At 43.7% G+C, this 18,088-nt stretch overlaps 1 protein-coding gene across 1 annotated transcript in view; it reads left to right on the top strand.

The window, feature by feature from the left end:
* CCDC187 (coiled-coil domain containing 187) overlaps positions 1–18,088 on the top strand; it is a 115,786-nt gene that overhangs the window by 88,698 nt on the left and 9,000 nt on the right. Inside the window, exons 20-28 of the mRNA XM_077284416.1 lie at positions 296–483; positions 2,145–2,232; positions 2,902–3,048; positions 5,079–5,230; positions 5,857–5,978; positions 7,688–7,845; positions 8,564–8,649; positions 10,255–10,310; positions 11,027–13,116. Of these exons, the coding sequence (XP_077140531.1) occupies positions 296–483; positions 2,145–2,232; positions 2,902–3,048; positions 5,079–5,230; positions 5,857–5,978; positions 7,688–7,845; positions 8,564–8,649; positions 10,255–10,310; positions 11,027–13,116 (3,087 nt within the window). The remainder of the gene's footprint in view (positions 1–295; positions 484–2,144; positions 2,233–2,901; positions 3,049–5,078; positions 5,231–5,856; positions 5,979–7,687; positions 7,846–8,563; positions 8,650–10,254; positions 10,311–11,026; positions 13,117–18,088) is intronic.

Here is an 18,088-nt window from a genome sequence, read left to right as displayed (position 1 = left end):
ACTTATTTTCCCCACTGTAGCTATGATATAATGATGGATATATGCGGTTCTGGAAGAGGGAAGGGGTTCACATACATTTCTTTCATGCATATTAGACCTGTGTACCATTGGCGTAGGGTGCATCTCCCCTTGTGCTTAAGCTTTTCTTCTGTTTCCTCCCACATTCATTGCCCCAGGTGTGTGTGTCTGAGACTGAGAGATTAGATCGTGAGCTTTGTGGGGGACTGAGCACAGTGCTGTGTATCACAATGTCAGTGGTTATTATCTCTCTTTTCTGCAATAATCTAATTCACAGTGGAGTGAAGTCGGAGAGTTTTATGGTTCCCCAAACATGTTCACTCCTTTCACCCTGGAGATGTCTCAGCAGTATCTCCGAGAAGAAGAGCTCCGTGCGAGACATCAGACCGCTCTGCTCCGACTAAGAGAAGAAGCTCTAAAAGAGAAGACCAAGGCAGAATTGGCTCTGCTACATCACCAGAAGATGTGAGAGAGATTTTCTTCTAGTTCAAAGAAGAGGGCTAAGCATCGGATACGTGGCCTACGTTGTAGGTCATTTTAGCTGTCTTGTTAAATCTTAGATGACACTAGGTGTCTTATGTAATTCTAGGTTACTCTAGTTGTCTTTTCCAGTTGTAGGTGAATCTGTTTGGTTACTCTAGCCATCCATTTTAGTTCTAGGTTACTCTAGTCATCCTCTTTAATCCGAGGTAATTTTAGTCACTCTCTCTAGTTCTAGATTACTCTAGTCATCCCCTTTAGCGCTAGATAATTCTAGTTGTCCTCTCTAGTCCTATGTGACTCTAGTCGTCTTTTCCAGTTCTCTATTACTGTATTTGTCAAATTCAGTTGTAGGTTACTTTAGACCTCTCCAGTTCTTGGTCACTCTAGTCTTCTTCCTTAGTTCTAGGTGACTGTAGTCATCTTCTCTAGTTCTAGGTTACTCTAGTTGCCTTCTTTTCTTCTTGGTTATTCTAGACCTTGTATCTAGTTTTAAGTGACCCTGGTCATCCTCTTTAGTTCCAGGTTATTCTAGTTGTCCTCTAGTTCTAGGTGAGTCTAGTCAGCTTTTCTCCAGTTCTAGGTTACTGTAGTTGTACTCTCGAGTTATTGGTTACTCTGTTTGTCTTATTCAGTTGTAAGTTATTCTAAACCTCTCCAGTGCTCTGTTACTCTAGTCATCCACTCGTCATCATCTAGTCATCCTCTCTTTGGTGACTCTAGTAGTCATCCTCAGTTTTTGATTGCTCTAGGTTTCTCATCCAGTTATAGATTATCCTAGTCATACTCTCAGTTCTAGGTTTCTTTTTTTAGATATCTCTTTCAGTTCTAGGTTACTTTTCGTGTCCTCTTCAGTTCTAGGTTGCACTAGTTGTCCTCTCCAGTTCTAGGTTACTCTTCGTGTCCTCTTTAGTTCTAGGTTACTCTTTGTGTCCTCTCCAGTTCTAGGATACTCTTTGTGTCCTCTCCAGTTCTAGGTTACTCTGTGTCCTCTCCAGTTCTAGGTTACTCGTTTTGTCCTCTCCAGGATACTCTTTGTGTCCTCTCCAGTTTTAGTTTACTCTGTGTCCTCTTTAGTTCTAGGTTACTCTTTGTGTCCTCTCCAGTTCTAGGATACTCTGTGTCCTCTCCAGTTCTAGGTTACTCGTTTTGTCCTCTCCAGTTCTAGGTTACTCTTCGTGTCCTCTCAAGTTCTAGGTTACTCTTCATGTCCTCTTTAGGACAACTTACCCTAGTTGTTGTATCCTGTTCTAGATTGCTCTAGGTGTTTTATCCTGTGTGAACCTAAAAAAAGACAGCCCTGCTTTTACTTACGAAAGGACTTGTATTACTTGGCCCACATATTGTATAGGATTGTCCCACCTGATATTTTGTGCTTGCAAAAGTCTCGTAGTAGGGGCGGACTGACAATTTAGGTATTGCCTGAGGGTCCATTGCTAGAAGAGGACTATAGGGTTTTAGTTATTTCGATCTGCTCAAACTGCTGGAGATGGCATCAGATCAGGTAACTGAAGGAGGGTATCACATGATCTCAGCCCCCAGATACAGATACTCCAGGTCATTGGTGCAATCCTCCATTTCAGTGCAAGGTTAGAGTAATGCTATTTTTTTCTTTATCAAATAATTTCTATTTTCTGCTTGTTGAGATATTGGGAAACAAAGAACGATATGCGTAAGGTGGAAGAACTCCTGAGATGCGAGCGTGAAATCCAGAGGAACCTGAAACAAGAGCAGGTACCATAAAACGCCAGTGACGATCTGGGACCATACAGAAACAAATAAGGGACCTTACGGGCATGTGGTTATTTTGGAAGACGACCAGTAAGACACTGATGTCCTCCTGACATGTTTCTAGTTCTGTGTCTTGCCAGCTGTTTTCAAAGCTATAAATATTGCTGCTTGGGCATGCTGAGAGTTGTAGTTTTGCAACAGTCACAGGTTGGTTAATTATTGATTTAGCAAGGTTTCCACTCTCTAATCTTATCACCGTGTCCTTGGAGTGGAGCTGGGAATGGAACCGATGGTGACACAGTTTTGGCTTTTGGAATCAACAAGCCTAAAAATCGAAGCCAGCCCCCTCTTCAGCTGTGCCCCCTGAAATCAGAATACAGGGTCTTCTAAGAATTATCTGACCCCTACAAATACTTAGCGTGCTCAACGTTTAATTACGTGTTGATTTTGGCATTGTTAGTATCTTGAGCTCACCAATATTGCAGAGAGACGATGTTTCGCCCAGGGCCCTGGGGCTTCCACAGCCAATCGCTGGCTACAGCAGTGGGGTCACTTTGGATGACATGGCGGCTGCTGGTGGCAGACGGATGAAATATTGACTATAGGGGAAAGACATTTACGAAGTACGGTACATTCTTCCAGATCATTTACAGACCATTTTTTTTTCTGCAGGCAGAAATTCAGCACTTGCACAATATTTACAAGGCTGCCCACCAGGAGAGGAAGTTGTTGCTGAGACAGCAGAAGGAGATCCTGAGGATACAGAAGTCGGCGGCCTGCATCCAGCAGAAATTGCACAAATCTGGAGTAACACTTGCGGTATGGACGGAGAAAGCCGACCACATTTTGTTTCCAATTCGATAAAGCTATCGGCGTAAACAGTGGCGTATCCAGGGGGGGGGGCAGCCGGGGCATGTGCCCCGGGCGTAGCCGACAGGGGGGCGCCAGCGGGCTGCCTGATGATGCGGCGGTCCAAGGAGGGGGTGGGCCGGGCCAGGGAGCGGGGGCTGTCTAATTATACTCACCTACTCCTGGCACGGTCCCTGCAGGTCCCTGGCTGCCCGGCGCCCCGGCTTCTTCCTGTACTGAGCGGTCACATGGTACCGCTCATTACAGTAATGAATATGCGGCTCCACCTCCCATAGGGGTGGAGCCGCATATTCATTACTGTAATGAGCGGTAACGGTGACCACTCAGTACAGGAAGAAGCAGCAGCGCCAGGGAAGCAGGGACTGCACCGCGCCAGGAGCAGGTGAGTATAACGGGAAGGGGAGCGCAGCGCGATATTCACCTGCTCCTCGTTCCAGACGCCGGTCCGTCTTCTGCAGTGACGCTGAGGTCAGAGGGCGCGATGACGTAGTTAGTGCGCGCCCTCTGCCTGAACGTCAGTGCAGAGGAGGCGGAAGATGGAGTGGCGGCTGGAACAAGGAGCAGGTGAATATTGAAAGTGCCGGGGGCCTGAGCGACGGAGAGTTGAGTATGTGATTTTTTTTTTTTTTTATCGCAGCAACAGCAAATGGGGCAAATATCTGTATGGGGCATCTTATGGGGCCATAACGTTTGTGCAGCATTATATGGGGCAAGTGCCTGTATGGAGCATCTATGGGGCCATAAGGTTTGTGCAGCACTATATGGGGGCCATAACATTTGTGTATCACTATATGGGGGCCATAACATTTGTGCAGCACTATATGGGGGCCATAACGTTTGTGCAGCACTATATGGGGCCATAACTTTTGTGCAGCACTATATGGGGCCATAACGTTTGTGCAGCACTATAACGGGGCAAGTGTCTGTATGGAGCATCTATGGGGCCATAACATTTGTGCAGCACTATAACGGGGCAAGTGTCTGTATGGGGCCATAACTTTTGTGCAGCACTATATGGGGCAAATGTCTCTATGGAGCATCTTATGGGGCCATAATCAACGTTTCTGCAGCACTATATTGAGCAAATGTGTCTATGGAGCATCTTATGGGGCCATTATTAACCTTTATGGAGCATTATATGGGGCTCCTTATTCAATATGGATATTCAAAAACACTTAACCTACTCATGTCTCAATTACGGTAATTTTACTTTTATTGGTATCTATTTTAACATTATGGAGATTCAGGAATGTACCTTGGCCTGGTCATACAGTTTCAATAGAGTTAAGGTTCAAATGGGGGAGGTTGGGGGGGGCGCCAAACTGATACTTTGCCCCGGGTGCAGGAAAGGCTAGATACACCTCTGGGCGTAAAAATGAACTGATCGCTTCTTTTATGCAACCTAAAGAAAATTCATCTTTCTCGGCAGCACAACCCAGAGGATGTGCTGTTGACAGTATGCAAAACATATGGACAGGGAGCGTCCATTCAGCTTTGATGTTGTAATTGGTCATAAATCAACTAAGAGGAGCTCAGAAAAAGACAAATAAGAGTTAAAAATTCCCTGTCAGATCATCATAGGGAGCTGACTGATGGAATCTCAGTTAACTCATTCTGCAGCCAGCAATAGACAGTGCAATATGAAGGCTGTACGAGGCAAACAGAGCCAAATGTTTAATAAAACCCAATTGCAAAAGTGATTTTTATCCCCAAGTACATGCATTTAAGTAACAAAAAGTCTCCCCAGTCCCCTCTAAATAAGTTCTAATCTACTATCGTCCATTTGAGCTTACATGTGTAAAATAGCCTTTTAACACAGGATAACCCATATAAATGCAGTAAATGTTTGCACAAGTTTGATAAATCCCCTCCAATAAGCGGTCATGGCAGCCATTGATGTGAACATCATGGTGGGCTTCCTGAGGGCGGGCTTCAGCTTTGCACTTCTGGTTTATTCTTGAGACTTATTTTTCCCGCAGGCCTCAGAGCTTGATCTTTCCACCCAACAGTCCAAATACACCCCGCTCCAGGATTCACTTTTGGTTTCTGAGCACATGAACCAGGATACCCAGTCAGCCATTTCTGACCTCTCTGAGGATGATGACATAGCAGAAAAAACTGAAACCCATCAGTACGTAGTATGGTAAACTTTGCAATGCATCTTTAATATAAAATGTAAAAACTATGCAAAATCCTAAATATTAAAACTTCTACAGTTTTGTGCCTACAGTTTCTATGTAGACCTATATGTTTCTATGGTAACAGACTAAAAACAAGCTCTGTGTAGCCTGATTCCGTAGTCATCCATCTGTTGTCTTCTACTTGCTTTCTTACCAGTAGTTTAAGGATCTGGCATGTCTGATATTGGACTGTTGATCCTGTTGTCCTCCGAGAGGTTAGCCACCGTCAGAGGAGTCTGGCAGCAGCTATCTCCTAGAGAACACAGGAGCAGATGGAGAGTAAGAATGGAAAGCTTGCGGCCGAATGATTGTTCATCCGAAAGCTTTCTAGTGTGTATGGGGCCTTCGTAAGAAGCAGGAGACAGACGGAAGAGAATAATAGATGACTGCAAGATCAGACTACACAGAGATTGTTTGTGGTCTGTTACCATGGAGACGCATAGGTTTGAATAGGAGCTGTACACTAACCATATTTTTTTATGGAAACTGTTTGCAAAGTTGCACAGTATATGATTTTTGTTTATTCAGTTCAGGTAGCTGGCGAAACTGTGGCAAATAGATTTGTTTTTCTTAAAAGGGCAAAGAAGGCAGAGGATGAGAGTACCTCTCCTGTTCAAGAGGTCTGCAATACTGAAAATTTCAGAAGAAATGACCTTCAGCGTCAAGAAGCTGCGGAAGAAAAGGCGGCTAATAATCCAGGTAAGAATGCCAGAATAAAAGGGTTCCTCCAGGACTTTAGCATTGGGGCGCTCCCTGTAGGATAAGTCATCAATATCATATCAATGGGGGTCTGACTCAAGGCACCACCGCTGATCAGCTGATTGAAGGGGCTGTGGCACACGTTTTCTATTCACTTGTATCTGCTGATCGGTGAGGGCTCCAGGAGTCTTTCCATTTGTAGCCTATACGTGTTCAATCTTATAAAGAGGCAAGACACCCGTAGTGAATATTTTATTCTGTGAATAATATATATGGGTGAAGGCATTAGTGTAACAGATTCAAAATCATATAAATAATATCAGAAGGAAACGCACCAAAGAACCGTTGAATAAAAGGTTAAAGCTTTATTGAACAAACATAGAAAAACATGTATAAACACTGGTAGTAAGGTGATGACAATGATAAGCCAAAAAGAGTGGAACTACAACTAAGGGTACCGTCACACAGTGCCATTTTCATCGCTACGACAGCACGATTCGTGACGTTGCAGCGTCGTATGATTATCGCTCCAGCGTTGTATACTGCGGTCACACGTTGCAATACACGGCGCTGGAGCGATAATTTCATGACGTATTTGCGATGTAGAAGCCGTTGGTTACTGTGCGCACATCGTATACAACCTGTGTCACACGATACAATCATGCCGCCACAGCGGGACACTAGACGACGAAAGAAAGTTTCAAATGATCTGCTACGACGTACGATTCTCAGCGGGGATCCGGATCGCAGTAGCGTGTCAGACACAACGATATCGAAACGATATCGCTAGAACGTCACGAATCGTGCCGTCGTAGCGATGAAAATGGCACTGTGTGACGGTACCCTTAGGCAACAAACAGGCAAGGCGAACAAATTGTTACTAGCTCAAAAGTGCAAGTGCATTGTACAAAGAAAACAGTCCCATGGACAAGATGAACATATTTGTATATAAGGATTAAAAATACTTAAGTAGTAATTGAGTCCAACAAGGCTGTGTATGGAGTCAAATAAATGCACTTGAGCAAGGATATGAAGTAAAAAAAGGAGTAAAAAATACCTGATGTTACCTGAGCGTTGTGGTGCCGCTACCCCAACGCGCGTTTCGGTGCAGTGCCTTCTTCTTCCTCTCTGTAGGATACATCATCAGTGTCAGATTAATGATGGTCTGACTCCAGGTGCCACCACTGATCAGCTGATTGAAGGGGTTGCTGCATGTTTCCTATTCACTTGTATCTGCTGATCGGTAAGGGGTCCCATTCGCAGCCACTACTTAATGTCTGGAGCTTTGCTGCTTTCTGTGGTCTGTGGGACCTTCCCAGGTTATCAACTTTAGCAGCACAGAGTATTTCAGGATGAATATGTTAGATATGACCAGAGTTATATTTTATGCAAAGTTTCTGGGAAAGTTGGGTGACAACCATTATGGTCACAGTTACAGCTCCCATAGGAGTTGCCAGCCAACATTCCAAATGCATCCCCCCATACTGCATAACTCGACTGTACGATGTAAGTTGCTGCACATATTGCTTGTCACAAAGTTTTCCCTGGTACAGATATTTTAATTTAAACCACATTACTATTAAAAAAAGACTTCTCCAATCAGAGCCAAGACACATTTTACACGCTAATGGCCCTAATAAATCCACGTTCGGCATACATTTATCTATATTAATGGATAATTCATCATCTCCTGTATTACATAAATACAGATATTAACCGTGATGGAGCACAGAGGGAGAGAAACCAATGTAATGTGTCTCAGTGCACGGCAGACGGAACAGCGGAGGGTGATCCTTCATCTGGAGATGTGACGCAAGTGACGGGGTCTCTCCAGAATAATCGGGAAGACCTGAGCAATCACTTAATGGTAAGACGGTGTGACTGCGCTCGTGTACTTACCGGTCATACGCTTAGTATTAGGCTTTGTTTTGGGGTCCTGTTTGTGTGCGGTGTAATTACTCCCTTGTTTGTGGTAGTAATATCCGCATCTGGGAAAGATAGGTGGCTACTGTAGTTGGCGTGACTCGATTTACATAACCTGGTAGATTTGGATTTTTTTTTCGATTTGCTTGTCACTGTTTCCTACAAGTTACAGTACGACCCCACTGACCAGTGACGTAGCAGCGGCACAGAATGATCTTTGGTCATGACCAAAGTCTCCATCTTGCCCCAGCCTATCTTGGCACAGGTATGTCTGCCACCTGTACAATCCATTTAGTTCCACCAATGTGTATATCAAATCTTCTCCATGTATGCTGGACTGTGAACAATTGCAATAGGTAATACAAGACATTTCCCTCCTCCATTAACTGATAGTGATATATAATAGTGAGACATGTTCTCTACCTCTTGTTTCTACATACATAGGAGTGAAAGCATTGACATGTTTGGATGTTAAACTGCCCGGACCACTACTGAAATCTAAGAATGGTGCTACCCATTGTTGGGGAATGTGAATGGAGCTGTGCTTGCTCCGTGGGGGTCCTGCAGTCAAACCCTCACTGATCCAAAATGAATACCTGCTGTAATATATTCTTCTGTAGATATTCACACACAGTTTAATTATCCATGTATATGTTCACTAGGAAGAGATCATCTCTGGGAACAAGAATGCTGAGGACACATTTGTACATAGGCAGGACGCCGACCGAAACGCTGCTGGAGAGTCCAGGTAAGTGTTTGAATCCTGACCATAATATCAGTATTTTCAAGCTGAGAAGTCGTTTTCTTTGTGTTCTGACTTATTGTTGTCACTGATAATAGGCTGGGCAGAGGTGTATCTAGCCTTTCCTGCACCCGGGGCAAAGGATTAGTTTGGCGCCCCCCCCCAAACCTCCCCCATTTGAACCATAACTCTATTGAAACTGTATAACCAGGCCAAGGTACATTCTTGAATCCCCATAATGTTAGAATAGATACCAATAAAAGTAAAATTAATTGAGACATCAGTAGGTTGTGTTTTTGAATATCCATATTGAATCAGGAGCCCCATATAATCCTACATAAAGGTTAATAATGGCCCCATAAGATGCTCCATAGACACATTTGCCAAATATAGTGCTGCAGAAACGTTGATTATGGCCCCATAAAATGCTCCATAAAGATATTTGCGCCATATAGTGCTGCAGAAACGTTGATTATGGCCCCATAAGATGCTCCATATAGACACTTGCCTCATATAGTGCTGCACAAACGTTATGGCCCCATAAGATGCTCCATACAGACACTTGCCCCATATAGTGCTGCACAAACGTTGATTATGGCCCCATACAGACACTTGCCCCATATAGTGCTGCACAAACGTTATAGCCCCATAAGATGCTCCATACAGACACTTGCCCCATATAATACTGCACAAACGTTGATTATGGCCCCATACAGACACTTGCCCCATATAGTGCTGCACAAACGTTATGGCCCCATAAGATGCTCCACACAGACACTTGCCCCATTTGCTGTTGCTGCGATAAAAAAAAAAAGTTACATACTCAGCTCTCCATCGCTCAGGCCCCCGGCACTTTCAATATTCACCGCTCCTCGTTCCAGCCGCCGCTCCATCTTATTCTTCAGCGTCTTCTGCACTGACGTTCAGGCAGAGAGCGCGCACTAACCACGTCATCGCGCCCTCTGACCTCAGCGTCACTGCAGAAGATGCTGAAGACTGAGCGGCGCCGGAACGAGGAGCAGGTGAATATCGCGCAGCGCTGCGCTCCCCGTTATACTCACCTGCTTGTTCCTGTAGTGAGAGGTCGCCGTTACCACTCATTACAGTAATGAATATGCGGCTCCACCCCTATGGGAGGTGGAGCCGCGTATTCATTACTGTAATGAACGGTACCATGTGACCGCTCACTACAGGAACAAGCTGGGGCGCCGGGGAAGCAGGGACTGCACCACGCCTGGAGCAGGTGAGTATAATTAGACAGCCCCCACTCCCCCTTCCCTGCCGACCCCTGGGTATGACTCGACAAGAAGCCTCCTTGGACTGCTGCATCATCAGGCGGCCCGCTGGCACCCCCCTGTCGGCTGCGCCCAAGGCACATGCCCCGGCTGCCCCCCCTGGATACGCCACTGAGGCCGGGATGTCTGTCGACACTTATCTTGAAGCTACATCAATGGTGCGTGCTTCAATTGACAACGATTCTGTGTCTATGTCCTCCTTATATCAATATTTGTGCCTGGACGCAGCAGTGGTTGGTTTTGTAAGGTTTACGGTATTTAGATATGCAAATATTTTTGGTTTTGCTTATAATATATATATTTTTTTATCTTTTAGGAATAATCTCAGCTTGAAAGACCAGGATGTTGAGAATTCAGAGGAACTCGCACAAGGTAAATAAATAAATATGAATATATATATATATATATATATATATATATATATATATATATATATATATATATATATATATATATATATATATATATATATATATTATAATACACAATAGACTAACGTCAGCTGAACCCACCGATATCAATACTGTAATGTGTAGGGGGGTACATCCAGTCCATTAGTTGACCATAAGGGTATGTGCACACGTTGCGGATTTGCTGCGGATCCGCAGCGTTTTTTGAGGTGCAGAAACGCTGCAGATCCGCAATTGATTTACAGTACAATGTAAATCAATGAGAAAAAAAAATGCTATGCACACTTTGCGGAAAATCCGCTGCGGAAACGCTGCGGTTTAAAAGAAGTAGCATGTCACTTCTTTTTTGTGAATCTGCAGCGTTTTTGTATCCACTCCATTATAGAAAACCGCAGGGGTAAAAACCGCAGCAAATCCGCAAGAAAACCGCAGCAAATACGCACAAAAAAACGCTGCGGAACCGCACAAAAAACTGCCGGTGCGTTTCCTGCCAGGAGAGGCAGAATCCGCACCAGAAATTCCTAAGCCTAATCTGCAACGTGTGCACATAGCTTAAGGCTTGTAGAACGCAGTATGGCACCTCAATAAGCCTCGTAAATATATGCAGAGACCTGTTTGGTAGTGTTGGTCCATTTTACTCTATGCACATGTTTTATAACTGTCTTGTTACATTTTCAGATCCCAAGATAATACCCACCACCCAAGCAGCCTCAAGCGATGATCACGTAGTGACCGAACCCATTCACAATCACAGCTCTCACAGAATCTCTCCACAATCCAAATCAGAAAACTTTGCACTCTCTCCTTTTTTTGCAGAATTTCTAAAAGTTTCAGCTAAACTCATTACTATATCCGAAAGCTCAATCTCTGCCTCTGATCGGGGGAAAGGCGGTGAAGACACAGAAAGCGGAGACTCTGAGGTGTTCGACGTGGAGTCTTCAGAGTTCCCACCTGGAGGTCCATCAGACAAGGAGTGGGGTGGGAACATGATAAATCCGGATGAAGAATTTGTAAAGGAAGGGGACAAGTCAACGTTTTCTCCAACAGAACGTCCCGACTCTAGAAAACCAGTTGTTTTGGTCTTGAAAGAGACGGAAATGACCAAGACGGAAATGGCCCCTTTAGCGCGTGAATCCTTCCCAACCTCTGAAGACTTGACAGAATCCGATACACAAACATGCGGTGTGAAACATTTACCTGATAATCAAGACGTCAGTGTAGTCAGAATTACCGACATACACAAGTCGACGTCAATGAGTCCGAAAGCAGACGGTAATGTAGCCGGAATGAGTTCATCTGACACTAAAGACCTGCAAAGAGTGACACAAACGAATGAAAAACAATCCGTTACGGAAAGTGCAATCTGCAGGAAAATTGAGATGATGCCGTCTGATGCTACAACTTCAAAAGATTTATATCAGATTAAAAGCTTTCCACATCGGAGTGAGGGAGACATCATATTCATCACGGACGAAGTTCTCCAGCCTGACGAAGACACCTTGTCAGAAATCTTTTCTCCGCTTGATGAAAAGCTTTCTTACGACTTGTATCAGAGCGAAGAGCTCCCGTCTCTCCCAAGAGACCCATGCTCCATTACGAGTGGGGACAGCGACACGGAAGACTTTCCCGCCCCACCCGAGGAAATGCTATTATCTGGACCTGAAAGTTTACAAAGTAGTAGAGAAGCCAGCCTCATTGAAGAGATCCATTTACTATACGGCAGCATTCTGACTGAGGACACTCTTCTGCCACCAGAAGATTCAATTGATACTGGAGATTCTCCACTTGAGATTTCAAGAAGGATGCCGGAGGTGGTAAACCCTTGTAGACCATTTTTGACCTTATCCAAAGCTGACGACACCGTTCACGATCCTCTCTCTACCTTTGAGATTGGAGACCGGGTATTGGTCAAGCTTTCGAAGACTGGAACCTTAAGGTATAAAGGGTTGACGTCCTTTAAACCGGGTTTTTGGGCTGGAGTCGCCCTTGATAAGCCCGAAGGAGACAACGATGGAACATATGAAGGGATCAGGTATTTTGATTGTTTGAAGGACTGTGGAGTGTTCGTCAGACCCGGACAGATCTCACATCTGTTGTTCGACGATGTGGACAGATCTGACCCGCAGAAGGATGAAGATCACGATCATTCGTTTGGTGACGGAGATGCCCAGCCGAGTGGCGAAGGTGGCGGATATAGAAGACAACTTTGTGAAAGGGACAACGGGAAACAATCAGAAAAGGACAGCAACCAGAACCAGTCAAGGTCATGCAGTTTGGAGACATCAGAAAATATTAATGATCTTCAAGACATTGACCTTTCCCCGATATGTCTTCATGCACACCTCAAAGAAGAAAGCAAAAACCGTGTTCGGGCCTTGCGAATCAAGCCATTCTGTGGAGGTGACACTAACAAATTATTAGTGCCAAACCCCCCGCAACACGACAAACACAGATTGCTTCTAAAGGTTACGAACGAACTGATCAGCCTCGTCTTGTGTGATGCCACAGGGACATCTTCTAAAATATCTGCCCCCAAAAAGGCGTCCATGATGAATAGTAGCAAGGGTGAGGATGAAAAATGTGCAGTGGCTGAAGAAGAATTCTGCAATCAGCTCCCAGCAGTGACCCCGCGAGCGGCAGGTGGATGTGTGGACATGGTAGTGACAGATGATAGAAATGACTGCATTAAAGAATATAACAAAATAAGGAAGAAGAAAGGTGAAGAAAATATTTATTGGCCTGCCATTACCTACAGAATCCTGAGTCTGGTAGGTGTTCATTAATAAACATAAAGGGGCTATCCACTTTTGAAAGAAAAAAAAAATAAAATAAAATAAATATAAACACACACATGTGTGTGTATATATATATATATATATATATATATATATATATATATATATATATATATATATATATATATATATATATATATATATATATATATATATATATATATATATATATATATACATATGTGTATGTATGTATGTGGATATATATATATATATATATATATATATATATATATATATATATGTGTGTGTGTGTGTATATATATATATATATATATATATATATATATATTAAACTAAAGGGGACACAGCACAAAATGATATAAAAAAGAGGACTTTACTGCCCTGTGGCGTGGCAACATTTCGGATAAAACAAATCGTTTCTCAAGCAATGAATCAAGCAGTGCTACAGATATATATAGGGTGCACATGTCATTAATGAATTAATTAACATAAAATTGCAAACATGATTTGTGAAGACCTAATCACCGTATTACATAGATTAAAGTGCTAAGTGCAAATATACAAAATCTTTCATAAAATATCTTATACATGTATAGTGATATATAGTGTACAAAGTACTTAATATTGCAAATATCATGTGATTAATTAAATAAATATAAACACACATCATAAATATAAAGTTAGTAAGAGAACAAATTACCAAGGAATATGGCATATAAATTAGGAGGTCAGGACAAAACTCCATCCGTGTCACAAGGTGTGGGGGAACCGTATCAGTCAAGTGGGGCATCCCACACCCAAATGTGGAAGGTTTGGGTGTGGGATGTCCCACGTTCCACATTTAGGTGTGGGATGCCCCACTTGACGGGTGGGGTTCCCCCACACCTTGTGACACGGATGGACTTTTGTCCTGACCTCATAATTTATATGCCATATTCCTTGGTAATTTGTTCTCTTACTAACGTTATATTTATGATGTGTGCTTATATTTATTATATTACATTACCTGCATCATGACACAATATATGGCGGTATTTTATGACAAGTGATTTTTTGTATACTATGTGAGAAATGCGCTTATCCTGCGCTATAAAACAGAGATATAATGACAAGCCACAGTATATGGTGGCATTTTATGACAAGTGATTTTTTTATGCACTATGTGGGAAATGCGCTTATCCTGCGCCTTAAATCGGTGCCATAATGACGTTTTAAATACTTTACAAACTATGGACATGCGCAACAGTCAGAACCTATCTCAATATGGCAATATTTTTTTTCTTCAGCACCGCATTGCGCGGGTGCATACACATTTGGACTTATGGGAAGGTTGTTATGTCGTCACAGACATGCGCAATAGACTCCTGAGGACGCCGGGGATCTAGCATGTTTTTTTTTTTTTAAATTTAGATGTGAGTGTGTTTTTAGTCCTTTTTGGCGTGCAACACCTGCGACTATTTGATTAATCACATGATATTTGCAATATTAAGTACTTTGTACACTATATATCACTATACATGTATAAGATATTCTATGAAATATTTTGTATATTTGCACTTAGCACTTTAATCTATGTAATACAGTGATTAGGTCTTCACAAATCATGTTTGAAATTTTTTGCTAATTAGTTCATTAATGACATGTGCACCCTATATATGTGCTGTTTTATGGCGAAATAAATACTCTTTTTGATACCACTACACCTGGTTGGAGCGCTGTTCATCGATTTTTGGACTGTTGAATATCCAGGACGGTTCCCTGGACATGGAACGGGCGATCCCTTGAGTGAGTGCTGTAAGCCTTCTCTTTTTGTTCTAATGTGCACCCTATATATGTCTGTAGCACTGCTTGATTCATTGCTTGAGAAAGGATTTGTTTTATTCGAAACGTTGCCACGCCACAGGGCATTAAAGTCCTCTTTTTTATATCTCTTTGTGCTGTTTCCCTATTTTTTTACTGTCTGAAAGGCCATTCGAATACTGGTCAGGGAAGTGTGCACACTTTAAGGTATTTTTTCTGGTGCTGTTCCTCCTTTTCTACCAGTGTGTGAATATGAATATATATACACACACACACACACACACACACACACACACACACAGTTTATTATTTAAATTTTCTTTATTTTTTTGCATTTTTTATATAAACAGAATGAAAGAAATGTACCTTGAAGAAATATTTATACCCTGTGAACTTTTCCACATTAATTGACTTTACTCCACAAACTTAAATGTGTTTTATTAGGATTTTATGTTCTATACCAACACATACTAACAAGTATCACCTTTCACTGCAATTACTGCTGCAAGCAGAGGCGTAGCTAGGGTTTTGGTTCAGGGGGGACAAAACTTTAGGAGTGATTATAACTGCGTGGCGCACCCTAATAGTGGAGGAGAACCACAGCAGATTACCGCACTGATACTGATAATCTCTATGTAAAGACCAACATTGATATTACCGCTATATGGTCAGAAGTAGATACCAGTCCTACAGAACATACTGTATAAGTAATCACAGTACAGTTTTGGACGGTGAATTACCGCTGACGTTCTTCCTGATGGAATCGTTCACTTTTCCTGTGTTTTCCATCTGGCCCAGACCGACATGACCACTTCTCCAGCCAGGACTCGTCTGCAGAGAATACAACAAAGACACGTTTCACGTCTCATGTTTCTAGCACCGTCCCCATCTATCCCCAACATGCACAAAACCCTCATCCTGCTGACACCCCAATACTGAGCCGCTGCTACCGTCTGTGTCCCCATTACTGCACCTGCTGTGTGGTTCTGTGTGACTCTAGATGGTAAAACAACTCTCTGTAATATAGTAATGCCGGGTGCAAGTGCTCTAGAAAACAGTGCCCTCATTTGGCCCCCTTGAAAGTAATAATGCCCTTTGTGCCCCTTTGATAGTCACAGTAACCTGAGTTCCCCTATAGCAATAAGTGCCCACTTTACATTTAATAATGTCCCGAGTCTCCCCCCTGTACATCTCCCCAATACACAGTATGATTCTCTCTTATACATAGCATAATGCCCCCTCACTGTATAGTACCACCCACACAGTATACTGACCCCTTAGTAGCCTCCTGTTTGATGGCCCCTCACTGTAATCTCCACACTTTATGAAGGCCCCCTATATAGCCTCCATATAGTACAATGCACCAGATAGTCCTCAATATAGTATAATGCACTCCCCATAGGCCTCTATAGTATAATGCACCCCCATAGGCAGACTCTATATAGTACAATGCACCCCCATAGACCTCTATATATAGGTGCTTCTCAGAAAATTATAATATCATCAAAAAGTTGATTTATTTCAGTTCTTCAGTACAAAATGTGAAACTCATATTATATGGAGTAATTACAAACAGAGTGATCTATTTCAGGTGTTTATTTCTGTTAATGTTGATGATTATGGCTTACAGCTGTCACGGCGCCACCTGCCTCCGCTCCTGCCGCCGTGCCTGCCGCTCTCTCTGCACGCTGACATACTTACCCGTCCCGGCGCGCTCCAGCGGTGTGCGCGCGCCTTCCGGTCTCTTCTCCTGACTCGCCGCCGGTCCCTGGCTCTCATCGGGTGCTCGCCTCTCACTGCGCACGCACACTTCCTCTCTCTGGTCTGCAGACGCTCCGTTCCTCCACTCTATGATTCTGGAGGATCTTGACCCGGAAGTTCTGCAGCACTGGTCTATTTAAGGTAACTCCTTCCTCTGCTCCATGCCTGATTGTCATTTGTCCTCATTTGACCCAGGTCCCTCTGTACCTTGCTCTGTCCTGTGTGTCCGCCATACCTTGCTCTGTCCTGTGCGTCCGCCATACCTTGCTCTGTCCTGTGCGTCCGCCATACCTTGCTCTGTCCTCTGCGTCCGCCATACCTTGCTCTGTCCTGTGCGTCCGTCATACCCCGCCTGTCCTGTGTTTCCGCCATACCCTGCCTGTCCTGTGTTTCCGCCATAACCTGCCTGTCCTGTGTTACCGCCATATCCAGTCTGTCCTGGGCGTCCGCCATATCCTGCCTATTCTTAATCTCAGTCATTGCCAGTCTGTCCTGTGTCTCCGTTATAGCCAGTTCTGCATCTTTTCCGCTCCTACTTCCTGTCCCCGGGTATCCGCTTCTGCGGCAATAGTCTCCCTCGGGCCTGCCCCTAACACTCCCTGTATTGGGGGTGGTCCACCAGACCAGCTCACCCTTGGGAGGTTCATTGTCGTGGTTCTGCGGGTTCACTTTAGGAGTTCCAAAAGATCTGACAACGGCCAATGAAAACCCAAAAGTCATTATCTCAGTAAATTAGAATACGTTCTAACACCAGCTTGAAAAATGATTTTAATATCCGAAATGTTGGCCTACTGAAATGTATGTTCAGTAAATGCACTCAATACTTGGTCGGGGCTCCTTTTGCATCAATTACTGCATCAATGCGGCATGGCATGGAGGTGATCAGCCTGTGGCACTGCTGAGGTGTTATGGAAGCCCAAGTTGCTTTGATAGCAGCCTTCAGCTCGTCTGCATTGTTGGGTCTGGTGTCTCTCATCTTCCTCTTGACAATACTCCATAGATTCTCTATGGGGTTAAGGTCAGGCGAGATTGCTGCCAATCAGGCACAGTGATACTGTTGTTTGTAAACCAGGTATTGGTACTTTTGGCAGTGTGGACAGGTGCCAAGTCCTGCTGGATAATGAAATTTCCATCTCCAAAAAGCTTGTCTGCAGAGGGAAGCATGAAGTGCTCTAAAATTTCCTGGTAGACGGCTGTGCTGATTTTGGTCTTGATAAAACACAGTGGACCTACACCAGCAGATGACATGGCTCCCCAAACCATCACTGATTGTGGACACTTCACACTAGACCTCCAGCAGCCTGGATTGTGGCCTCTCCACTCTTCCTCCAGACTCTGGGTCCTTGATTTCCAAATGAAATGCAAAATTTACTTTCATCTGAAAACAACACCTTGGATCACTGGGCGACAGTCCAGTTCT

The sequence above is a fragment of the Ranitomeya variabilis genome, chromosome 2 (assembly GCF_051348905.1).
Source record: "Ranitomeya variabilis isolate aRanVar5 chromosome 2, aRanVar5.hap1, whole genome shotgun sequence".
In the NCBI taxonomy this organism is placed as follows: Eukaryota; Metazoa; Chordata; class Amphibia; order Anura; family Dendrobatidae; genus Ranitomeya; species Ranitomeya variabilis.
This window is presented reverse-complemented; position numbering and strand designations above follow the sequence as displayed.